This window comes from Pleurodeles waltl, chromosome 7, assembly GCF_031143425.1.
Source record: "Pleurodeles waltl isolate 20211129_DDA chromosome 7, aPleWal1.hap1.20221129, whole genome shotgun sequence".
In the NCBI taxonomy this organism is placed as follows: Eukaryota; Metazoa; Chordata; class Amphibia; order Caudata; family Salamandridae; genus Pleurodeles; species Pleurodeles waltl.
The window spans coordinates 571,243,483-571,270,320 of record NC_090446.1 but is presented as its reverse complement, the minus strand read 5'-3'; the positions used below and the strand labels follow the sequence as shown (position 1 = coordinate 571,270,320).

General features: G+C 46.7%; 1 protein-coding gene across 1 annotated transcript in view; it reads right to left on the bottom strand.

Moving 5' to 3' along the window:
• The window catches only part of PAQR4 (progestin and adipoQ receptor family member 4), a 198,483-nt gene extending 172,226 nt beyond the window's left edge, over window positions 1-26,257 (bottom strand). Inside the window, exon 1 of the mRNA XM_069244352.1 lies at window positions 21,518-26,257. Within this exon, the coding sequence (XP_069100453.1) occupies window positions 21,518-21,974 (457 nt within the window). The 5' untranslated portion in view covers window positions 21,975-26,257. The remainder of the gene's footprint in view (window positions 1-21,517) is intronic.
• Between the last annotated feature and the right edge of the window lie 581 nt (window positions 26,258-26,838).

Below are 26,838 nucleotides of genomic sequence, written 5' to 3'. Positions count from 1 at the left end.
TCCTAGCTGTAAAACAATCGTTCTAGCCAAGAGAAAGCTTAAAGACACTGAATGGTGGTAGGGATTATTATTTTGGAGTCCCGACCAACATGGTGTGGGGACCACAAGATGATGTATGCAGAAAGAATGCACTGTGGTCAATGTTTTGAAGGTTGTCCCATTGTCCTAGGACCACCATAGGCTGAGTTAGGAACAAAAATGTTTTGTAAAAGTGATACTCTACAATGCATTATAGGACAAATTTCTGTGCCACAAATATTTGAGTATGTTAATATGACTGTAATGCTTAGAACAGCCCCTAGAGGACACCACAATGAAAATAGCATTTGTAGGAAACATGGTCATGTAGCTACATAGTTAGCCCCTAGAGGGCATAACCATACAAAAAGAAAATGATAGAAAATAATGCAACGTATCCACAATATTTAACCCCTAGAGGACGTAGTGCGTTACACATTTTCAGGAGGAGATATCATTGCTATAGGCTATTACAAACAAGGCCCTTAAAGAACATGTTAATTACCTTTGGTAGCACTTTTCCGGTGGATACACTAGCTACCTGTGGATTCCTCACATTATGAATTCTCCCAATGCACCAGCATGCGACGGCAAATCTTCCCAGCTCTCCACGTCGACGAGGAGGTCACAATTCCACGGCTCCGCACGCAACTCTGTCTGACGTCACCGTGGCAATAAGAGGTCCTCGCCAGCGTGCTGATATCAGTTTCAACCATTTTGTACGTGCCTTTAAAGCGAACAGGTTAAAACCGACCTCACGATAGCTTAAATAAATTACATATAACCATATTGCTGTAACACAATTACAACAATTATTTATCAGAACATATATACACTTGTAATACAAAAGTCTTGGTATGACCAGACAGGCAACGGGGAGGCGGGTGGTACTGTGAGGAATCCACAGGTAGCTAGTGTATCCACCTGAAAAAGCGTTACCGAAGGTAAGTAACTTGTTCTTCTGATGGATGCAACTACCTGTGGATTCCTCACCTTATGAATAGAGTCCCAAAGCGGTACCGCACTCGGAGATGGGTGCCTGACTAGTCACACCAAGAAATCCTGCAACACAGAACAAAAGAAATGGCCATCCCTTCTGACCTCCGAAACCAAGCAGTAGTGCTTCGCAAAAGTATGAAGGGAGGCCCAAGTTGCCGCTTTACAAATATCTACCACTGGCACACCCCTAGCGAAAGCTGAAGTGTCAGCCTTAGCCCTGGGAGAATGAGCTCTAATAACCTCAGGAGGAATCTTCTTTGCTAACGAATAACAGATCTTAATGCAAAGAATAACTCACCTGGATACAGTTCTTTTATTAACAGCTCTGCCTTTCATCTTTCCTACATATCCAATGAAGAGTTGGTCATCCAACCGAAAGTCCTTTGTTCTCTCAATATAGAAACTGAGAGCCCTTCTGTGGTACAATAGATGGGAGTCTTTCTTCCTCTTTTGAAGGATGAGGAGGAGGGTAGAAAGGTGAAAGGATAATAGACTGCCCCATATGGAAAGGAGTGACAATTTTAGGAAGGAAAGCTGCCCTGGTTTTCAGCACCACTTTGTCAGCAAAGAATGATATAAAGGGAGCTTTGACACAAAGGGCCTGAAGCTCACTCACGCGCCTAGCAGACATAATAGCTATAAGGAAAACTGTCTTAAAGACCAATAACCTTAAAGGACAAGAATACATGGGTTCAAAAGGCGAACCCATTAAAAAAGTTAAAACCAGATTTAAGTCCCACTGAGGCATAAGAAACGGAATGGGAGGAAATGTATTTGTTAAACCTTTCAAGAACCTAACAACAATAGGTGACTTGAACAAGGAAGGTTGATCCAGAAGACAAAGAAAGGCTGACAGTGCCGACAAATCGCCTTTGACAGTCGCAACTGCACAACCCCTCTGTGCTAATGTTAAAGCAAACAACAGAACATCAGACAAATGGGCCCTCAAGGGATCAATTTGTTTCTCTCCACAACAAGCCACAAATTTTGCCCACCGGACGACAGTCTTAGTGGAGTGTCATCTGGCCGATAAAATAACATCCACTACCACTTGTGGGAGAGAGAAAGCTCTCAGATTACCCCGTTCAATCTCCAGGAATGTAGGTGCAGGCTCGGGAGGTGGGGGTGTAGAACCTGCCCCTGCGGCTGCGAGAGGTGGTCTGTCCTGAGAGGGAGACGGAGCGGAGGGCACAGTGAGAGTTAGAGAAGGTCCATGTACCACACCCTTCTTGGCCAATCTGGAGCTATTACAATGACTTGAGCCCGATCTTGGCGAATCTTCCCCAGAACCCAAGAAATCAAAGGTATGGGGGGGAAACGCGTAAAGCAACTGGTCGCACCAAGACATATGAAACGCGTCCCCAAAGCTCCTTGCACTGGATACTGGAGGCTGCAGAACGACAGGCAGTGCGCGCTCTCCTGAGTGGCAAATAGGTCTATCTGCGGAAAACCCCACATCCGAAAGATGTAAAGGACCAGCTCCGGATGGAGATGCCACTCGTGATCGGCTGAGAAATCCCGACTGAGACTGTCCGCACGTACATTGAGAACTCTGGCCAGATGATTTGCTACCAAGCAAATCCATATGGTCCTGAGCCCAGGACCCGAGCCGCAGAGCCTCTCGGCAGAGCCTCTCTGGAGAGAAGGTACGACCCCACTCCTCCCTGCTTGTTGATGTACCACATCGCTGTAGTATTGTCCGTCAAGACTTGAACTGACTGACCGCGAAGGGACAGAAGGAAGGCCTTGAGAGCCAGACGTATCGCCCGCAATTCTAACTGATTGATATGAAAAGTCTGGTCCACTGGAGACCAAAGACCTTTGATCTCCAGGTCCCCCAGATGAGCTCCCCACCCTAGAGTGGAAGCATCCGTTATGACCATGGCCACCGGAGGCGGTGGTGAAAACGGCCTTCCTTGGGAAAGGTTGCCGTCCACAGCCCACCTAGTAGATCCGCTGCAGCGTCTCTGGAGATCAATATTGACTCCTCGAGATCTCCTTTGTGTTGAAACCACTGCCTGCGGAGGCACCACTGAAGAGCCTTCATGAGCCAGCGTGCATGAGTGACCAACCGAATGCAAGAAGCAAACAGACCGAGCAGGCACAGGACCTTGAGGATTGGAACAACCGCTCCATTTTGAAACACTGGAATGAACGCCTGAATGTCCTGAACCCGCTGAGGCGGAGGATAGGCCCGTTTCAATGTTGTATCCATTACTGCCCCTATGAACAGGAGGCGCTGAGAGGGCTCCAAGTGAGACTTGGGCACGTTTATCAAAAAACCCAGACTGAACAACAACTGAGTTGTCATTTGCAAGTGATGCAGCACGAGCTCTTGTGACTTGGCTTTGATCAACCAATCGTCCAGGTAAGGGAATACCGATATTCCCTTCCTCCTGAGACTTGCCGCAACCACCGCCATCACCTTCGTGAAGACGCGAGGTGCTGAAGTAAGAACAAACAGAAGGACCACAAACTGGTAGTATTGCGACCCCGCCACAAACCGGAGATACTTCCTGTGCGACTTGCAAATAGGGATATGAAAGTAAGCATCCTGCAAGTCGACAGACGCCATCCAATCCTCTTTGTTCAGCGCCAGAAGCACCTGCGCTAGAGTCAGCATCTTGAATTTCTCCTGTTTGAGGAGCCAATTCAAAATCCTCGGATCCAGGATAGGTCTCAATCGACCATCCTTCTTGGGGATCAGGAAATATCTCGAATAACAACCATGATCCCTTTCCTGCTCTGGAACCAACTCCACTGCACCTTTTTGATAATAGGATTTGAACCTCCTGCTGCAACAATAGGAGATGGTCTTCTGAACAAAACGAGGGACGGGGAGAAATGGGAGGGGGAAACTCCTGACAAGGAAGGGCATATCCTTTCCTCTCACTATTTAGAATCCAGGAGTCTGATGTGGCTAACTCCCACTCGCAGAGAAAAAGACGTAACCTTCCCCCTACAGGAGAAGTGTGACTCAAAATGGGTAGAAAACTAGGGCTGCTTCCCTTGTTGTTGTCCTCCAGAGGAAGAGGATGATGCAGGGTGCTTCTGTGTGGCCCCTCTTGTCCGAACCCTCCCCGCCCTGTAAAGGATCTATATGTGAGGATGGCAGGCTGTTGGACTGCGGTCTCCCATTGTAAACGGCTCCACGCCCAAACCCTCTGAACCTCCGAAAGGACCTGAAAGGGGTAGTAGTGGAAGCTTGCAGACCCACAGACTTCGCTGTGGCCCTACTTACCTTGAAGCGCTCCAAGGCAGAGTCAGCTTTGGCTCCAAACAGCTTTTCTCCATCGAAAGGCAGGTCCAATAGAGTGGTCTGGACATCTGTAGAAAAGCCAGAAGACCTCAACCATGCATGCCTCCTGGTAGCGATTGAGGTACCATTGCCCTGGCCACTGAGTCTGTAGAATCCAGACCAGACTGGATAATCTGCTTAGCTGCAGCTTGAGCGTCTGACAGGAGCTCACCAAACTGCCCCTGCATATCCTGCGGTACGTCTGGAACTACGGCTTTAGCCATGTCCATCAGGGTGTTGACATTTCTCCATAACACACAAGTAGCATTTGCCACTTTCAGGGCCATACTGCAGGATGAAAAAATCTTCTTGCCCGACTGCTCCATCCTCTGACTCTCTGTCCGAAGGAATAACAGGGAAGGGGCCTGGTGCAGAACGTGCAACATGAGGCCTGGACTACTGAACTCTCCGGAGTCGGATGCTTTGACAAAAATCCTCGATCTCCTGGAGCCACCCTATACGGTCTTGCAACAGACCTGTTTACAGCTGGTGATGACACAGGCTTCCTCCAAATCTCCAATATAGGCTCCGTAAGAGCATCATTAAATGGAAGCAAGGGTTCTGCTGAAGCCGAAGAAGGGTGCAGGACCTTGGTCAAAATATTTGTTTTAACCTCCGCAGCCGGCAACAGAAGATCCAAGAAATTTGCCACCTTCCTGACCACAGAAAGGAAAGAGGCCACTTCCTCTGTACACTTCCCTGGAGACGAAAGATCCCACTCCGGGGAAGTATCCAGTCCACTGGCTGAGTCTAGGCCCTGATATTCCCAATGGGCTCAGTAATCTCTCCTCCTTCTAGTAGCTGTCTTTGGTACTCTTGTTCTTCTAAGAGCCTCAGTGCTCTTCTGCGCGACCTCAACCTGGCCTCCAATCTCGGCGTCGACATAGAGTTAGCGATGTCGATGACCCCGGCTTCAGGACCAATAGACGCGGACCAGGAGAAGAAGGAGACACACTACGATCCAAACCGGATCCATCCGGCACCGGAGCTGATCCCATCGGTGCCGTGGACACCTGCAGCTCCGTCATCGGCGTCGACTGTGTATAAGGCGACATCACCGGCGCCGCAGGACTATAAGGCGATGTCATCGGCGCCGTAGGCCTATGAGGCAAACTTATCGGCGGCGAACTGGCACCCTCAGCCAGATAAAAAGGCATGAACGGCGCTGACTTATAAGGGGCCTGGGAGCCCAATGTGAATGCCAAAGGACCCGTTGGACCAGCCGGTGCACCAGCAGGGGCCATAGCATTGAACATGTTCAACATGGCATTCAAGAATGCTGCTGGATCCGCTCCCGGAGCAGGGAAGGCAGGATACCGCTGATCTTCCTGCGGCACTTGCGCCGGATGGGCATCAGAGTCCTGCACCTCAGGCGAAAAGCGTGGACTCTCTTGGGGCAAAACCACCTCGAAGACCGATGGCGCCGGAGAAGCCTGAGGGCTATGAGGCAGTGTACTAACCTCCCACGTCGCAGTCTAGATGGAGACCTGGATCGTGAACTACTTCTAGCCGAACAACGCCGAGAGACATGTCAGCGCCGCTTCTTATGGTTCTTCGAAGAAGTATGCGAAGACGATCTGCGATGACTTCTGTGCCCTTTCTTCGCCTTAGCCAGAAAGAGTTTGGCTTCTCTCTCCTTCAGCGCCTTTGGATTCATGCTTTGGCAGGACACACACTCCTCCACATCATGCTCCGAACTTAGGCACCAAAGGCAGTCATCATGAGGGTCCGTAACAGACTTGCAACCTCCACACCCTGACAAGATTTAACCCCGACTTACTAGGAGGAGACATTGTAATCAGAGACAAAAAGGACACCTTCGAAACAATAACTAGAGCTACGAGAAAACCGTTAGCGTCGAAGGCACAGAAAAAAAGGGAACTGACATCAGCACGCCGCAAGGACCTCTTATTGCCACGGTGATGTCAGACGAAGTCGCATGCGGAGCCCTGCAATTGTGATGGCGACGTGGAGAGCTGGGAAGAAGATTTTCCGTCGAATGCTGGCGCATTGGGAGAATTCATAAGGTGAGGAATCCACAGGCAGTTGTATCCATCAGAAACACAAGCTATTCCCAGCTGTAAAACAAAATTCCAGCCATAAGAGCGCTTAAAAAGACACTAAATGATGGGAGGGGTTATTATTTTGGGGTCCCTACTAATCTGGTGTGGAGACCCAGTGACCTAGACAGAAAGACTGTGTCGTGCTGAATGTTTTGGTGGTGGTCCCATTGTCCTAGGACCACTACAGGCTGAGTTATGAGCAAACATGTTTTGTAAAAGTATTGCCCTGCAAAGATTCTGGAGTGAGTTTCCTGAGTGCAGAAAATATTGTAGTGTCAGCTCTCCCGTTGTGCCGGGAGAGCCGATTTTGCTTCGAGGATTTCTGTTTTATGTAAAGCATTTACCAATTTAAAGTGTTTTAAGGGGAGAGCCACAAGAAATTGATCTGATTAGGGTAACTGTGTACAATGTGACCTGCCCTCCAATACTGCAATCGAGGTCACGATGTTGTGCCTATCTGTGCTGTGAGCTCCATGGCTGCCATGCAGCAGGAAGGGGAGAGACAAAAGAAAAAAATTGTTCACCCACGCTGAAGTATATCGGCAATCGTGCAATAATCCATGTAAGAGGAGCAGTCTGCAAGCCGTCACAAAAACAGCCTCAAGGTAGGACAAACTTAAAGTATTTACCAATGACATCAAGTGATTTTTGAAAGGCAAGCTCAGGAACAAATGAAAGTGATGGGCATGGTTAAAAGCCCACAAAACTTACAACAGGTAAAAGCGATTGTGTGCTTGACCTAAAAATACCCACACTCTAAAAATTTAGTAGCCTTCCACACCCTCCACTGAACACAGTATTTTTAAAAACAGATTAGCAGCAAGATTTCAAAAACATTAAAATGTGCAACTAAGAGCCCTAACTGACTACCAGATGGTGTGGCTGATGAAATAGTTGTGGGGTATATGCCATTTACATACCCAAGATGGTGAAGATGCCTACAGCCTCTCCATGGAAAGTCTGAGTAGCTGGTTGTCCATGCAATAGCTCGCTTCCTCAAGCATGTGAGAAGTGTGTATAGTATGGTGGCAGTGTAGTTGTAGGGCTGGTGTACCTCAGGCTGGTGTTCCCTCATTGCAGCAGAAGCCATAAGGAGAGTAGCCATGATTAAACAACATATAGATCACCATCTGTCATGCCACCCACGCATTTACCTGCACTGCACTTATCTCTACGCTCCATACACAGGCCCCTGTAGCCAGGTTATTTCGTGTTTGATTCTTATTCACAAAACTTGCAATGAAAACAGCAGGAGATACTTTGTTCTGATTCCAGTTATTCACTATTGATCAGATGGGACACGTCACCCTGCGCCTTGAAAGGAAGCATCTTTGCAAAGATTGCAGCCAAGGGCATGGACATAGTAAAAAAGAACATAAGAAATGTGATAAATGGCACACCCTTGCACCTGTGGTCAGATCTGACAGAAGAGTACTGAGGCTCAACAAGCAAGAATTGTCTGCATTGAATCCGCTAACCTTGATACTATATGATGTCTGCCATCAGTGTTGGACCGGGACCTTGACAACATTATGTGATGACCATTTCTAAGAGTCTGAACTCTTTCATAAGATGCAGTTGAACTGGCTTGGCTCTCCCAAAAAACTTGATTGGCTCCCCTAAAAATTCAAGAGCTGCATTTGTTCGGAGATAATTGGGTCCCTGGCAACTGCTATGCTCCAACTACTTAAACTGGCCTTCTGAGCAAAGAAAAATGCATACCTTTACTTTGAACAGTTGCTCTGAGCCAGAGAAAGATTTCTCTAGGAGGTGAGAACAATAGGTTACTTACCTTCTGTAAAACTCTCTCTAGTAGAAACTCTAACCACAGATTTCTCACCTTTTGAATATTCCCCAGGTCTCAGACTGGATCCTGAAACTTTTTTCAGCAGTACCTCTGAGTGCTGCACTGATGCTGTTCCTCTCCAGAAATGGCGTGCAAAGCCTATTTAGGCGCCATTCCAGCGCACTGGTGTCAGTGGCTTTTGAGACTTTCTGTGCCCCGAGATGCAGAACCCCAACAGCAAATAGGTTTTGACCAGTGTGCCGATTCCTGGGGCCAGGACCTTATTCAGCGACAAAGCCTGATTCACAAAACCGGGAGGATCGAAGGGTCGGGCAGGAATCTAGCGCTAGACAGAATCTCTATCAGAAAAAGTGTTACAAAAGTAAGTAACTTGTTCTTCTGATAGAGACTTCTAATTGCTGATACCAGATCAGTACCATTTAGGAAGTGGGCCTGTGAATTGGCTCAAACCAAAAAGCCCTACAGGACTGAGCGGGTGACATGTCCCTCTCGGTGAACCTGGCTGTCCAGAGAGTAGTGCTTTGTGAACATATGTAGTGACGCCCGTGTAGCTGCCTGGCAGATGTTCAGAACAGAACTTTGCGTGACAAAGCAGTGGAAGCAGCCTTGGCTCTGGTGGAATGAGCTTGCAGTGCTCCTGGAGGAGGGCTTTTGGCCAGTGTATAGCAGATCTTGATGCAGACCGTGATCCAGCAAGAGACAACTCTTTTCTGCATGGCCTTGTCTTTTTCCACTTCAGCTAACTCCACAAGAGCTGATTTACCACCCATTGTGCTCTGGTATGAACCAGCACTCTTTTGGGGCCCATGTGATAGAGTATCTCTTCCTCATTAGAGGGATTAGGTGGAGCAGGGTGATGGTACCCCACATGGAATGGCGTTACAACTTTCGGCAAGGAGGAGGTTTGTGTCCTCAGAACCATATGAGAAAAAGGTCCTCCGATCCCCACCTCTCATGTAGCGTTACCACTGTCAGTGCTGGGTGGGGTAGGGAGAGGGGTCTGATCTGCCTCAACTGTGTCTAAAAACCACTACAGCAGATCTTTCACAGCCTCCTCTGAAATGTTGATGAGGTAGGAGATGGCTCCTCGACATTGGTGCCCAGGGAGACTTTCGATCCCTTCACAGAGCCTGAACATGCCACCCGAATATGCAGAAGGCCATCCGACCCAGTAGCCTAAGAGTCAACCGCACTGAGATGCAGGATAGAGGCTGAAAGATCAGGCTCACAGCCTGAATGTCCTGGACTCTCCTTTCTGAGGGAAATGCACGAAAATGAACCTTGCCAAGTATGGCTCAGATGACAGGGAGCATCGGAGAAGGAATCAAGTATTGCTTCAGCACATTGATAGTGAACCCCAAAGATGACAGGAGGTTTCGCTGTACTCTGAAAGTGATTGACAACTACCTGGTGCAAACTCACCTTTACACAACCAATTGTCAAGGTAGGCGAAGACTGGGACCTCCAAAGGTGTGCTGTGACCACTGCTATCACTTTCGTGAACACCTGAGATGTGTTGGCGAGACCAAAGAGGAGCATAGCGATCTGAAAATGTTCCTGTCCCAACACGAACTGATGGTCCTGCAGGTATATAGAAATAGGCAAAACGGGCATCCTGCAGGTCAAACATCACCATCCAGTCTCCAGGATCAAGGCAGGCAACACATCAGCCAGTGTGAGCATCTTGAATTTTTTCTTCTGGAGGAACGCATTAAGTGGACACTGGTCTAAAAGAGAAAGAAAGCCTCCATCCTTCTATGGAACTAGAAAGTAGCAGTAATAACAACCATGACCTACTTCCGGCAAAGGCACCCTTCTTCATAGCCCCTTTGACCAAAAGGACTTGCACTTCAGCCATAAAATGGACAGATGGTCCTCCAACAGTTGTTATGGGGACGGCAGAAGGTGCCGCTAAGAGGCAATGAAGGGCAAGGTGTACCCCTTTCAGACTATTTGCAGGAACCAAGTGTGCGATGCTATCATATGTCGACCTGGCAAGAACCAATGGATCCTGCTGCTAGCCGGTGGCAAGGGCACGCTAAAGGAGTTGAAAAATGGGGCTGCATGTCGCAGTGGACTGACTGGCTCACTGACTTTGACAAATATGGTTTTGGAAGTGCCTGTGAAAGGCAGTAGGGTTTTCATTATCTGTAGAAAGTAGATTTCATAAATTATTTCCAGAGTTACCAAGAAACCCAAAGAATTATCCCCCAAGCATAGATCAACCTTTCAGATTACAGAAGCCTGAATTTCAAACTCACAAAGCAAATCACTTTAGTTTTTGAAGATCTACTCATCCATTCCAATACAAGCTGATTTTGAATCTCGTCACATTATGTCTTGTACAAAGCAACTGTGGTTCACTCTGCTTCAAAAAAGTCTAAATAACCCATTCCATACAATGGGTCACTGCGGCCAGAGCATAGCAATTCAACTCAAAATTCAATGGGGATTTACTCCCTTATGCTACACATCATAGAGATCATCATTACGAAATGATCCGATCATCGCAGCTTGGCAAACCACTAAACCTTTCTTTGCCTCCTATTGCCTACATCACCTTTTCCAGCCCACAAGCAGGTTACTGAGGTATATTATCTGGCTTGCAGCACAAATGTAGTTTGGTTTACTTCTCCCGAGAGCCTACTGCACCAATACCGGTATCACTTACCACTGGACCCCTAAATTTAACATTTTGGGATTGTCAGGCGATGTCAAGTGAACCATAATTTAATGTGGCTTGCTCCCATGCCGCTAGCCAGTATCACCAAGTCAAATGCAAATTCAGATACACGCAGTCCACTTCGTAATAACATATGTCTACAGATCCTGGACTACATTTTACCAGCCTGGAATTGATCAGTGCAGCTCTTCTTCTCAAATGGAAATTACCTGCAACTTACTCCCTTTTCAAACAATATATTATTTGCTCAACTCCTTGAAATAAATCAATGTGCTCACTTGCTTCCCCAAACTGTATCACTTACTGTCAGACTTCTCACCAGACGTAAACTACAATAAACTACAAATTCACTGCAAAGTAGTACATTTTTCAAAAGCCTATCTCACTCAAAGACCAATTCTCATTAGCGCTGGCCAATGAACAATGCTCTTGATTCGACTGCACTGAATCACTTCCACACACAACTTGGTACTCGTATGCAGAAATACAGGCATACAAAATGTTGCATAGCTTTATCTAGCAGTCCTCCTACCAGATTTACCTGCAACTACACAAGCCAAAGTGTACTGCAGAAAGCACTGTAATATAAAACTTGAATCACTCAACACATATGCCATGGTGGTTTGCAGTTGGAGGTTGCATTCCAACAACAAGGAAGACATCTGCAGATAATGTTTGATCAGTTATCATATTCACCCAAAGTTTTCACATTGGCACTCAAACCCACTATATGTGTTTAATGCAGGCTTTGAGAGACTTGGTTTGGAAGTATGGAGAAATTCAAATACAACTCATTGATGGTTATGCAGGCTTCTAGTAACCGATTTCTGTGGTCTTGTGACAGAATACTGAAGGGAAAAGTAGGAAGTTGTGCTATTTCTACAAGTCACAGAAGGTGTTGCAAGAAGACGTCTAGACAGGTCTTAAGGTTGAAGCTGAATCTGCATACTTCAGTGGCTTGCCTAGAAACCCGGCAAGATGAAAAAGGGGCAAAAAAACGCAAATGGAAAGCTTGTGGAGCATCCAAGTTAAGTGGAAGATGGAGCATCTCTTTTAGGGCAAGGGGGTAATAATATTTTATCATTCATTTATTGGCTTTACAGACTATCCCTCAACAAGGTATTGTTGAAAACTTTGAGATATGTCAATCATGAACTGTCAAAACACATTATCTTGACTCTGGGTGATGACATATCCAGCATTCAAGGGACAGGAGAGACACTAAAATGGTGGCTTCCCTACACAGTTATTTCTGAAAGTGCCTCATTTGTCAGGTGAAATTGCACAAAACCTGCTGCTAGGGCCTGCAGTAAGGAGATCTTGGGCGATGTCTCTTTTTGAAAGCCAGCTCTCAAACTAGGGAGCATCTGGCACAAAAGTCTACATCTGACATTGCTGACCACATTGCCAGAAGGACCATCACTGTAGGTTAAATACTGGTGTTCTCAGATATATGAAGCTACTTCTATATTAGGATAGGGCTAAAAAAAAAAAAAAAAAAAAAAAGAGGAAAAAAAAAACTGTTTGGGTGCAGCAATTTTATGGAACGAAGCTGGGGAGAAAATGTAAGATCGTAAGATCAAGTGACATGAGCCAATTTACTTTTTTTATATCTCCAGCTGGATCCCAGAGATACTGACAGTTTGCTTCTCAACTAAACAATTTCATTCAGTGGCTAGGTGATTATAGTTATGGAACAATGACGTGAAATAGGAGGCCTGATATGCAATTTGATTGAGCAGCCTCAAACCCTGAATTACAGGATTTGTGAATGCCTAAATCATTTTTTCTACGATGTACCAATACAATTTTCTTCTTGGGATTTTTTTTTTAAACCACAAAATGGGTTTAGAGACCCATACTGATTCCATATTTTTAAGCAGCTTGTTAAGGGCATTGAAACAATAAAGAATGTATCAATGGGTCGAAACTGTAATTTCAGTCACAAACCATTGAGCGGTTACTGACTCCCAAGTTAGGGTGGTAAATGATTTGCAAAGTGGGAGGGGTCAACTTAGGACCACTTTACGTTTGGAAATTGTCATGGCAGCTTCAGGGGGAGCAAACAGTTTTCCAGGGACCACTTACAGCGCTCACTTAAGTCTTCCAAAACTGAAACCGTTTTTATTTTTACAGCACCCAGGTTACCTCCAGGGTGAAACTAGGAATGTTTTTTAAAAATAAAAAAATAATCCATCTTGGAAAGCAATCACAGAGATGGCGGTTTGCTATTCTTTGCAGGCTTCAGGGGTAGTGGGGTGGTTATTACAATTTGCGACCTGCCTAATTAACATTATTTAGGCAGGTCGTTCTGCAACCCTTTGTGTTTTTTTTTTTTTTTTTTAACTGGCCTATTTCTACATAGGTTGGTTCATAAAATCAGAGTGCATTAGCAAAACGTTGGTGTGCAATTTGCGATCACTTTTGCAAATGCAATCTTTGCACATCAGATCCATTGTGTTTTCTGTGAGAGGGGAGTCATAAAGCAGGGACATGTTATTTATTTTTAACACCTGGGTTTATGGTGCTTGAAGAGCAGTAATGTGCACAGTCGAATGCATGAAGGTCCTATGGGCACTTCAGCGCAAATGGATGATTTAGTTGGGTTTCTCCAATAGCAATTTTCAGTCTTGTCTGCAATATAGATTCTTTGAAATGTTTTGTAAAATGTCATTGTTAACCTTAAAATCAATTTGTGCAAGGATGCTGCGCCACAGGCAGGATTGTTTTAGTGCAGGAAGGGACACCTTCCTGCATAAAAAGAATTCACGGAGGCTTTTTCCTCTTTCTAGGCGTGCTGCATTTTGCAGCACACAAAGAAAGATTAAAAAATTAGATGAAATAAAGGTTTCTCCTCATTGCGTCTCCCCTGGGGAGGTGTAAGATGTTGACACATTGCCAGATTCTTGTAAATCTGGAAATGCATCAAACCCCATGGGCGTTGCAAGAGAAAACCCACCTCAACGCCCTTGAAACACCTACCTGATGCAGTATAAGACAACGTGACTTGCCCTGCCATGCCTTACACAATATCTACAAGGCCATCCCCTCCATTTGTACACCTTACACAATTGATTCATATTTAAGTATGAGGCAAAGTTAATATATGTGACGTGTTTTACCAAAAGGTACTCCCCGAATGGCGCTCATCAATACATTGCCACCTTGTACCTGGAAAAAAACCGGAACTCCTACAACTACTCGAAGGCGTTCGAACACTCCTTCAATAATGATGCAAAATACAAAAGAGATTGAAACAATGGCTGTAGTAAGTCCGGCTTGGAAGACTCCCAGGAGCTTGAAGAGTGAGCCCAGGGCAAGCTCCTGAGAGAACAGCAGAAGCGATCCGATGAGATCAGCAGATCTAATCCGGATGCCCGGTGCAGTTTGAAAAGTGTCCTTGTCCTGTTCAGAGTGTAAGGTGGCAATGTAGAGAATAAGTAACAGTGCACCGGTCGTGACAATGAGCTGCAGCAGGCAAACAATGACCGAGCACACCTTGCCGTATTACTCGGAGTCAGAAAATATGCCACGTGCGCTCTGGGGCGAGAAACCAGAGACGCCATGTATTTCCTGCCAACACAGTGAGGCTTGAGGCCGACACCCTCAGAAGGTGAGGCCAGATTTCTGCGTCACTTGAGACACAACATCCATTAGACAATGATCAAAGTAGCAGCCCTTACATATTCCCATGTGAAGAACGCACTTGCTGTTCTCTGCAGATCCGAGGGACGGCCGAGACCAAGAATGGCTAGGATGCCAAGAAGGTACCACTAAAGCCATCAAACGTGAAAATGGTGCTCGCACCCTCCCTGGATGAGAAATGTGCGCCCACATGCACCGTCGGGCGGGAATAGTTAACGCACTTTGGTGATGGCAAGCCTACACCAGCCTGAGAAATAACGAGTGGTACACTAGGCGCTTCCCACAAGCTACCGCTGGACCCACATACAATTGAAGAGCGATTGGTTCAGCTAATAGACTTCTCCAGATTACAGATCACTCATTGTATCTTGTTTAATTTGGAGACCAGCTCCATTCGGAAATACGCGGGAGGAAGGCGGTGGTAGGAGCAATAACGGTGCAGTATACCGAGCAAACCTCAGTTCCGCCGGTGCAACTAAATCGTGACCCATAACACTCTGGGTCTGTGAAACCCACATGCAGCTCTGTCATTGGGTCACACCAGCCATAATGTCCTTTTTAGAGCTCGGACAGCCACTTAAGGCTTGAGCCAAATGCCTGGTTCAGCTCGATGTCCGATTGGACCCTCGAGGCTCAAAACCAGTCAAGTCTTCAAACGGCTTCTGCTTGCTCAGTGGCCTACGCTCTTAACTCACTGTTCAAATCCGCCTTCCCAACTCTCATGCCCTCCAGACTTTCTGCATAGAGTTTGCTTCCACCCATGCCCGAGGAGTCATTTAAAATGGAGAAAACGTTCACAGTGCAAGCACCATCGTGAAAGTCTAATGTCTGAATTGTGCAATGTGAATCCAGGAAACCTGTGATCGATCACAGCTTCCTCACTTCAGGTGAACAAACTGTGTGATCCTAGGCAACTTTTAAATTTTACTCTGACTCTTTTCTATTCATTAGCACATTTGACAGCACCTTGAACTACATCAGTTCAAGACATTAGCTGTATACAATTCTCTCTTCTACATAACGTGCTACTTGGTTCAGCTGGCATCGTTGGCAGGTCAGGTGGTGGCAATAAAGTCTCTAAGTTCATTTCAAGTAAATGAATACTTATAGCACAACTCTTTGAGTTCAGCAACATAAACTAATGTACTAAAGTGAAACGTTCCTAAAGCCAGAGAAAGCGTTTTTGAAATGTGAAATACCCACAAACTTTCTGTTAAAAGCATAAATAAAATACACAAATAAATTAGTTTCAAGTATAGCAACACTTTAAAGCCAGTTTATACAATACAACTTTAAATCTCAATATATTATCTTTCTTATACATATGTACCCTTTGTATGTAGTCGTGTATCTACACACATATGTATATATATTACTTTACTCACACTGTAGAGAAGCGAAAAAAAGTCACTTTCTCCAATGCATTACTCTGCCTTACTCTATACCTCTCTCATTATATCCTCTACCTCCACTCACTGACTCTTCCCAAACCTCATTCTACTACCATGATCTCAAAAATAACCCTTTCTAGGCACTTCCTGCCTCTATCCTTCCTGGCTCACAGCAAACCTCAGTTTACTACTATGGTCTCCCAAACAACCCTCTCTAAATTATTCCATCATGTATCCCTCCTTTGGGTCATCCCAAACCACATTTTACTACTACGATCTCCCTAAACCCTTTCTACAGACTCTTCTCTCTTTATCTCTCCTTTTTACTCATCCCAAACCTCATTTTACTACTATTTTCGGCAATAACACTTTTTAATCGTTTTCTGCTTCTATCCCTCCATTACCCTATTCAATCCAACTAACAGACTGGCAGGTCTGCCACTCAAATTAACTCATATTTCCCTATACTAATCCACCACTAACAAGGTTCCGGAGTAGCGTGCTACTTTCTGAAAAGCACTTTAATGCCTCGTCGGGGTAGTAAGCACTATAAGTACAATTACAACTCTGCCATTGCACCATGAAAGAGTCCACCAAAGGCTAAGGAGTACACTTTCTATTGTGCTACTAATGGAGATCTCAATTACATTCTATTTCATTTCTTGGATCCAAGGAGCTCTGGCAATGCACCTCAAAACAGGACCTCAAGCGCCCTTAGTATTATTCAGGGGGTGTGGATCTTAAATGTTTCAACTAAAAAAGGGTGAGATGACCAACGCTCGAGGTGGCATGTTTCCATGAGACGCAGGGCCAGTACTGATTTGCATTAGGTTAGTTTCTGGGGCTGATTTAGAATTCAGCAGACAGTGTACCCTGTTCACCAAACTCAAGAAATGTCCACCCAATTTTGGGTCGGGCGGATTTCAAGTCTTAAGCCGACAGAGTAAAATTTACTCCAGCTGTGTAAAACTTCCTGTGACAGCCTGACGTAGTAGGGTACATCTGAGGTCAGCCACAGACCGTCCGTCCTATTTAGAGTGGACGGTCGGGTGCCTTTTTAACGGTCTGTCATCACCAGGTATATCCCAGCGATGAGGTATAGGAACACATAAAAACAAACAAGCATTGTGAAAACCAATACATCATGCCTATAGGCGACCTATTGGCTTTGGCAATGGGGCAAGGGTGGATAACAGGGCAAGCAAAGGATGGTCACTGGAGGGTTACTAATTAAATTTATCTAATTTGTGCTAAGTCTATGTGCCACCAAAAGGAAGTGACACATGGCAAGCACTGCCCAATTAGAAGACAGCAAAGAAGAGTGACAACACTGCAAACGAATGGTAAGCAATGGCCGGTTAAGAAGCCCATAATATAACACAAGAGTTTTGCAAGCAAGAGCACATGCGCTAGTGCATGGTCATGAAGGCAAGACTTAAAAATAACCCCCAAACCATGGGAGAAAACTCTAGTGGTTTGTGTGTTGTTACTTTTTTTTATTTTTCAAAAACAGAATTAGGCTCTTTAAATAGAGAGGCACACTGGGTGAAAAATGATGGCTTGGAATGCTTCCCCAAGCGATTGACAGTGATTAGAATACTTAAAAAAATCAGTTTCATTACCTTTTAAGAGTTTGATTGACAGAATATGCTTGAAAACCTGACATGATACAGGTTTCCGAACCCACTACTGACAATATTTGTGAATATTACAGTAGTACATTTGCATTCATTCCAGAATTGTTCCTACAGGTGGAGATCTACTACTTGTTATGGTCTGGTTTGGCTGCGCAGCTGTCAGACAACATGTAACCATCACTAGAGAGGGGCATTTGCTCTGCCCACATGCTGGGAGCCAGGAGTACGTTGTGATTGGGCAGAAGTTGTGTGCTTCCCCAAAAAATGTGGTTGCCGGCCACCTAGGTGTGATAGTTTTCTTTATTTATCCATCTGCCTAACCTTGAACTTTATGGGGCACACCCGACATTGAAATGCTATTAAAGTGCCTTAGGTAACTAGAGTATGTTATTTTTCTCTGGCAGCAGCACAGATTGAAAGAGAGCAGCCATTAACCTACATGGATTTATAGTTCTGGCTTGACAGTGCAACTGTCACCTTTAAACCCACACCAATACTATTTTACCATTCTGTTCTTCCCCAGAAACATAACTATTGCCATGTTATTTACCTGTAATGCTTTACATTACCATACAGCATTCCTAAAAGCCATACCTACTGGTATTGCCAACACGTTTGTTAAATCGGTCACTATATATATATAGGGAGAGAGCCCACAAAAACAAAGGCTTTCTTGGCTTGGTAATTGGATGGGGGGCCTGAGTCGGGGCTGCCATGTCTGTGTTGGTTTTTCTAGTTGTCTTGATTTCATTGAGAGGTTTTAATTAATTCATTTTTTGGATCAGCAACTTAAATTATATCATTTTTTGGATCAGCAACTTAAATTATATATATATAATTTAAGTTGCTGATCCAAAAAATGAATTAATTAAAACCTCTCAATGAAATCAAGACAACTAGAAAAACCAACACAGACATGGCAGCCCCGACTCAGGCCCCCCATCCAATTACTAAGCCAAGAAAGCCTTTGTTTTTGTGTGCTCTCTCCCTGCTAACACCCCACTGATGTTACATCCTTGCTAAACCTACTCCCAAGTTACTCTAGTGCCACTCCGTTACTCCACTGCCACACGCACCTTAATGACATTAAGAGGTAGTTATTCTGGTGACCAGCTTTCAACTCGTTCTGCCAATGTACATTATGGTGATCCTAAGCATTTGTGCCCCGCCCGTATTAGGACTCTCTTCAGTTCAGCCAATGAACCTCCGCTAAAGAGATTGAGAGCAGAGCTCTGGAGAGGAAGCCAGTCTTCTGCCTTGTAAGCACTCCAAAGTACAGACGCAACCTATTCTGCAAGGTGCACCACAGACCAAACGATTTCCTCAGCTCTTTAGGGTAAGAAGCATTTGCGTCAATACGTATGGCCCCCTGCACCCCACCAGTCTGAACAATCTGCAGCGTTCGCATTTAAACAGTACCTCGAGGCACTAAAAACGTACTTCTGTCACCCAAAAAACAGCAAGTTCTTGACGCCAAAATGCACATTCCGGTGTCCTCTGAAACATTGTGCTGTGACGAAGAGCATTTCTGCAATTCAAGAAAAGCGCATTTCAGCGTCATAAAATCGTTTTGTGGGCTCAAGACCCTAACTTCTACCCTGTATCTAGCAAGCACACCATATCACTCTCCTCAAAAAAGAGACACTAGCCAAAAAAATGTTCGTCCCTCAAAGTAATTTTCCACACCTTAAAGACACTCGGCCACAATTAGAGCGTACTCTCAAAACAAGACGCCCAAACCCTTAAAATCAGCAGGTATAGTTGAACGCCCCCCACCCCCACCAACCAACACACAAGGTCTATAAAGGGCAACGCCGTCGTGTTTCTTCCTCACCAAGAAACATTATGGTTCAGTCCTCAGTTCGGAAGTTTGTACTCCCAACTTATGTTTATTTTTTCACAAAAAGCGCGCTTTGCCCTACAATATATCCTCTCAAATCTGGTATGCCACCTGTCCTACAGTAAATCCATGCCCTAATACGGAAAGATAGAAAATGAAACCCTTCATCCTGTCCCTCTAAACCACCATTAATATTATAGATCAGTTGAAACTTAACTTGAAACAATCCTCGAGACATCGAGTCAGCAACCAGAAGAATTGGTACCTAAATACCGGTCTCTGCTAATACATTATAGCGTTCAGATGGTGCGCTCGCATCCACACTCACCCCTTCAAGCATCAATATAATAAAATTACTGGCTGGTGAATCCCGCCCGCTCTTACTGTATCGAAAATGTCAGTCTGTAACTACCGTTGGCTTCTTTCCTCAGCGAAACAATATGCACAAAAGCCCCCTATGAATAATGTTACATAGAAGTTGAACGCATACCATACCGTGCCCGAACAGGCGAACATTCCACTCTTTAAACAGATATGACATGGCTCTCGGCCTCAAAACAGGTTCCGAAAATGTTTGTTGCTGCAGCAATAGCAATTTACCATAACTTCAAATTTAAACTCCTTACTCCTTTTAAAAGATCCAGGTTCTTAACTTCGGAGTGACTGACAGACTCTAGGTTTACTTCTCAGCAGTTCGCCATCTCCCTCCCATTTGGCCCAATCCCTCTAACTCTTTTAACCAACCGTAAAAATTACACAGGTGGAAAAGTGACAGTGGCTGCAAACTGTGTCATGATCAACTAAGACAAAAAACAATTGGCAAGTCGGACTTCCTCATGATCATGAAAGAAGTAATTTGGGGAGTTAAGTGTACGATTTACTTAATTAGCTATACACAGTATTGTAATACCAACGTGCGCATCAGATTTTAAGGATGTCTTCGCAAAAGGTGAAACTAAGGTAAACGATGGGAGTGGCTGTCCGACCACCTGCCGCAGGTAAAGGGCTCTTGTGTGCGAGACGTCCACGCCCAATAATTCAGCAACGGGAGGCTGTCCTGCACAACTGTGGTTGACCAAAATCGCCATCACTTAGCCTTCTGGCGGCTTTCCTGCTGTTCCTAATAAGTACAGCAGGTTTAAGTGACTGAAAAGGTGCAGCGTAAGCATTTTACAGGTACTCGAGATTCAGAAGTGGACATGCTCTGAAAATAGATGTTGTCAACTAGGTGGCACACTGAGGCCACCCGCAGGTACTCATTATACTTAAGTAAGGTTGATAACGGATAGCTCTTATTAGCATTATATTTTTAAGTAACATATATCATAACCAAATCCTGGCAGTCGAGCTAAAACACAAGTTTGAGGGTCGTGAGCCCCGTTCTGTGATCAGATCACCACGGCTGTAGATGCTGCCCATCTCGTGGTAATAGGAATGGATGCAATGCTTGTGTTTCTGTGTCCCATGCCTGCCCTCCACAAGCACCCTCTGTGCCTAGGGCCCTCGAAAAGGGTGCTGAGGTTGCCCAACTCATTGTGATCGGACGTGTGGCACTGCTTGTGTTTCTATGCCCTCCACATGCACCCTCATTGCCAGGGTCTTCGCCATGGGTGTGTGTACCTGTTGCCCAGCTCGTGATAACAGGAATGCATGCCACTGCTTGTGTTTCACACTCCCCGCCCCGCAACCCACTCCTCCCTTATGCGCCCTCAGCGCCAGGGTGCTCACTATGGTTGTTGAAGTTGTCCACCACATCATGATCAATGCGTGGTACTACCGGTGTTTCTACGCGCTTCCCCACACGCGCCCTCAGTGCCAGGGTCTTCACCATAGGTGTAGATGTTGCCAAGCTTCTGGAATTCAATTTTGCATGGAACTGTTTGTGTTTCTATGCCCCGCGCCCTCAGTGGCAGGGTGCTCACCGTAGATGGTGAAGTGGCCGACCACACTGTGATCAATCGTTGGTACTACTGCTATTTCTATGCGCAGTCCCTCGCGCGCCCTCGGTGCCAAGGACTTCAACACGGGTATATATGATGCCCAGCTAGTTGTAGTCAGATAAGTGGCACAGCTTTAACCCACTTGTGTTTCTAAGCCCCCCGCTCCCCACCCGCGCCCTAGCGCCAGAGTCCTCACCATGCGTGTAGATGTTGCCCAGCTCGTTGTGAAGGTAGAAGAGGCTCCGCACGCACTCGCCCCCGCTCGCTTCCGGTCGGTATCCGGTCAGCACAAACTTGTTGAACTGCAGGTGCGGGGGGCAGCTCGCCCAGTCCAGCAGCCGTGGTCCAGCCAGGAAGGACATGCGCGCCCGGGACACATGGGATGCTGCTCCACACGGCTCCACGGCCCGAGGGTCCAGCCCGGGGCGCTCGCGGAGCCGCACCGAGGACAGAGCCCCTTCGCCGGTGGCCGGACGCGGAGAAGTCTGTGCCAGCAAAGAGCAGCGCTCCGTGATGGGCACGGCCGGAGAGCGGACGAAGCCGTTGGCAGCCGTGGTGATGCCGTTGAAGCCGGCACGAAGTGCACAGCAGTCACAGGGAAGTGCCAGGGGCCGGAAGGTGCAGTGGCAGCAATCCTCAGAGTAGCCTACCATGGACAGGGTGGCGGTGCAGGTCCCCTGCAGGAGGACCCTCCCACCGCCGCGCCGGGAAGGAGGCGGTGTCCTCTTAGCTCCTCAGTGGCCCGAGGTCAGCATCAAAGGGGCACGCCTCGGGCGGGCACTTCTCTCAAGTTCAACTGGCACAACATCCACGAGAGTCAATGCGCCACAAGCCCCTGCACAGGCAGCTCACGCATGCCATAACTCTGGACCACAGGAAAGGGGACGATCCTTCGACGTGTTACTGGCACCAGAAGCCGGACCGTGCGTGCTCAGGAATAAGGCGATGGCTCTTCGACGAGTAACCCTAGGGCAGTCAAGTGCAAAAGCCCGGGAGAGGAGACGGGAATTCCAAACCTTGTTTTTGGCAGAGGGTTCAATCCAATGGCCACAGGACCAGAAGTCTTTGAAGAACACTGGATGGCTGGAGACCCCAGTGGGCTCCAACTCTCAACACTGATACTAAGCACTTGCACAGGCTGCTCCGTGGAAGGGCCGGCAGAGCTGCCAGATGAACTACTCAATGTCCTTGGAGCCTTATATTTTCCAAAGCTGGCACCGGGCGTCAGTCCTTCGAGGCTCAGCACTGGGAGAAAATACTGGTTATTTGAGCAGAGCAGACAAGTAATTGGCAACCAAGGAGCTCCCTGGGCACAGAAGAGCTATTCGATATATGTAGGAGGACAAGTCTCGACACTGGTAGTGGGCGACAAGCAGTCAAAGTGTAAACCTTCAAGTATGCAAAATATCAGTGACAACTGACAGGAAGCACTGAAGGGAGAGGGCTGTCAAACATGGCACTAGGTACAATTCTTTGCAAGCCTAGCCAGAATTCTCTGTTCACTGGCACAGGTAGACATGAAGGCGCATGTAGCAGGAAGGTTTCCACCTTGTTGGTGCCGAGGCTGCCAAAACTCATCTACAAGCACCAAATATCAGACAAGACATGAGAATTGACTTTCTGGACTAACACACTGTTTAGCGCCTGACAAGGACTATTCTGAGGTCCTAATTATGTGTACACATATAACATATAAACATCCTCTCTGGGGTCAGAATACAGAATTTGAACATCAGGTGTGGTACTGCTTAAGGGATTGCACACGTGAGGCGTATGGTGATAATTCTATCAATGTCAAACTTGGGTAATGTACACCACAAAGGTTAGAGGAATAGTAAGGATCCTCCTAAACTTTGGCATCGGACAGAGTGTCAGGCCTAGGGACAGGGGTGCTAAATTCCCTAAGTGTTCTTCAAGTTTAAGGGCTTCACTGCTGACTGATGCAGGATAAAGTCTTTCCTAATGTTAAGGGTGTGGGGGAGGTGGGGTTAGGGGCTTTCTAAATGTCAAGAAGGTTTAATGACTCCCTAAACATAGGTTTTCAGAAATTAATTATGCAAATAAAAAGCTCTTCAAATGTCAGGTAGAGGGCAAAAGCCCATGAAATATCAGCCTTAAGCCCATGGTCATTGCATTTCAATCGCCAGGTATGAAAAGTGGGTAGAACTCCAAATGCCAGCCATGGGTAAAGTGAAAGCTCTCTCTGTGAATGTCCAGCTAGGTCTTGAGGTGACACACTTCAATGCCAGTTTTGTACAAGGAAATAAATATCCCAATCCCTTGTATAGGTCTGGGATGCTGTCAGGTAAAGACATAAGATACAGCTGTCCCAGAGGCAGCGTAACACCACTACGTGACAGGAGCTGGACAGTACCTCTCTGACTGTCAGACCTAAGAAGAGCTAACAGATGGATTTAAAGCAGGACAATTACTGTCTAATGTCAGGCCTAGGTACAAGAAAATCGCTATGAACATCAAATACAAGTGTCAACTTTGATAAACCACCAATGTTCAGAATACCTGACATGAGGTACTGGCTGATAGTTAGGGTGAAGCCTCACCAACACTAGACACACCTTTGTCAATGTTTAGTATCAAAAGTGGAAGAAACTCAAATGACAGTACAGTGCAACAGTTCTAAGGTAAGTAAAGTTTGGAAAGAAGACATGAGTAGAGTATAGGGGAATCTAAATTTGAGTCCGCTGTGGGCAGAGGTTCTCCAGCAGTGGAAAGTGGGCACGGACATAAAATGAGTCAACATTAAGCAGCCAGAGAATAGGGGATATAAGAGGTGGCTGGGCACATGCCCCAACCACTTTTCGTCTTAGGAGAAGGATGACAGAACCACACGTGCTTGTCTCAGGGTGGTGGCTCTAACTGCTTGCCATGAGTTGAGGATACCAAATTTATAAGTGCCTGTTGAAGGACAGTAGCTCTAGTACAGCTTGTATGGGCAAGATTTTGTCTCCCAAAATGCTTAATGCTATCAAGGGAAAGTCCTTAACACTGTTGCTCACCATGAGTCACAAGAGAAGAGTCAATGCTGCAGTGGCTCTAAGAGTATACATCCCATACAAGAAACGACAGCTCTACTAATGCTTCGAGTGTCAAAGATAGCAGCTCTACCAGAGCTTGTAATGAGAAGAATATTTGTTCTGTCAGAGAGTCAGGCTGGTGATTGAGTGGTTTATGGAGATAAGGGCTGGATTATGAAAATAGGGGATTGTTATGAGTTAAAATTGATTTTATCAATGCTTGTCAACAAAAAAAGTGTTTCTACTAAGGCTATTGTGAACGTGCAAAAGCAGCTCTATTGCTGTTCTTCTGTATATTTTGGCTTAGTTAGCGCTCTTCATGCTTTAGTCACCAGATAGTCCTCTACAAATTTGCATCAGATGGAGTTTTTGAAAATGCTAGTGGCTGGATGGAGGATCTACTAGTGGCTTGTTGTTAGACAGAAAGTTCTTATTGAAAGTGAATAATGACTATTCTTGCAATAGTAAGGGAAGTCAACTGCTTGTTGTGGGGGGGGGAATTATAATTCCACCATATCCTGTTAGAAACACATCTCCCATCAGTTATATAGTCTTCTATGGATGGCACTTCCACCAGCGGTGTTCTGTAGGTAGCATCTCTAACTCTGCTTGTCTTTGAAGAAAAATGATGGCCGTATTTGTGGCTAGATGGTGGATTTACCTTTTTGTATTAACGTAGGTTTACGAATTTTCACGGTGTTCTAGCGTCTCAAACAGCAATTGTCATGGAACAGCAACTCTACTACTCCACAGCATGAGATGGCAACTCTAACTGGCGTCTAAGAGAACAGCTTTAACATAAGTGCTTAGCACGGGATGATGGTAATACCAGCGATTTAGGGGTGACAACTTTCAAAGTTAGTTGTGTGCCAAAGATTAAAAGGTCTCTGGCAAAAAAGCCTCAGGCTTGGAAAACGTCTGATGGTAACCTCGTCTGTAAGAGATAAGACTCCAAATGCTTGTGAACATCTACTGGAACTAATCCACTGCTCCTCAAATGGGTGTTATAACTGTTAGACTCCAGCGCGCTCTCTTAAAGAAGTTTGATGCCCGCAGATACTTGAGAACTGCTCTCGGATAGGCACTTGAGGCTGAAGGTCTTCCCTCAAGCGGCTGTCCGGTGCCACGAGATTCTAAGCTGATGTCCATGCAATAAGAAGGTGCAGTCTTCGATCACCGATTAGTACATCTCGAGGACTGAACCAGAACAGGCATGCAGTGCTAACTTAGTCTGGCAGACGATCTGTGCTCCAAGGGATCACGGCCGGTTTGTGATCTCAGCCTTCAAGGGTATTCCACGCGCCTCACAATTTCCTGGGCATGAGACGACGTGTCCTCAAAGGATGTAGGCAGCTTGTGATCCTATGGTTTTCCGAGCAGTCTAAGCACCCACTATCTCTAGGAGGCTTTGCTGGACATCAGCAATGTGCAAAGGGGTCTGTGCTTCGGATGAGGGTGCGTCCGGAGCCGGTACCAGGCGCTCCCAGACAGCGGGCGGCCTCACCTCCCGGTACCGGCCCCGGTGGGCCGCCTTATACCTCTCGCCCTACCGCCAGGCTCAGTGCCCTCTTTGCTCTGTCTCCCTCAGGCCGCTGGCCTTCCACCTCCTGGCTCCTCTTCGGCCCCAGGCTCTGGTTCTCCGGCTGGACCCGGTGGCCCACCAGCAGCGCCGGCTCTGGGGGCCGGCGGTGGACCCGGCGCTGGAGGCTCTGCTTCTGCGGATCCCTCTCCGGCACCGCCGCGGTCTTGCTCCAGCTCCCCGGCCCGGAGGCAGCTAGAGAAGGAAAGCGTCAGTTCCCCCTCGTGTCTTCAACTGCAGCACCCACCGCCTCCTTTACTCGGCCGCCTCCTGCCCGCCCCCGGCGCGCGCTTCCACAGCAGGAGCAGCTGCATCTTCACAGAGCGCGCGCTGGCCCAGACTCTCCAGGAAGCGCGCGCCCGACCGGTCTTCTTTTTGACTAGAGCCAGTGGGCCCTTAACAAGGCGCGCGCCGGGTCGTTCTCCAGATTAAGCGTGCCTGGAACGGGCGCGCCCAATTGTCGTTAGAAAGACTCGCGCCGCAATCCCATCAGGGCTCTCAGGTTCTATTTTAACGGAACGTATGGGCGAGAGTCGAGGCTCCTCTCCTGTAAGGAGCGGACAGCAAGCGCAAATGTGAACGAATCCTGACGAGAAGCCCAGCGCGCGGTTCTTGGCTTGTCACACAAGCTGCTCTGCTGGTGAGCTTTTGCAAATTCTGCTGCCCGGGTCCGGATTGGATACTAGTCAGCCCTTGCAAGAATGTACCTACCAGCCCAGCACCCCAGTACGCTACTAAAACGGGGCCATGGCAGGCACACATGCTCTGCGGCCCACCTGGACACTGCCAGAGTGACCAAATGGCCAGGCTGACCATCCTTAAATCACAGTCACTCAGCCCTGTCATACAGGAACGGTTTAGGCTTGCACCTCAAATTATGTGCAACCGCTGTGTAATGAGAAA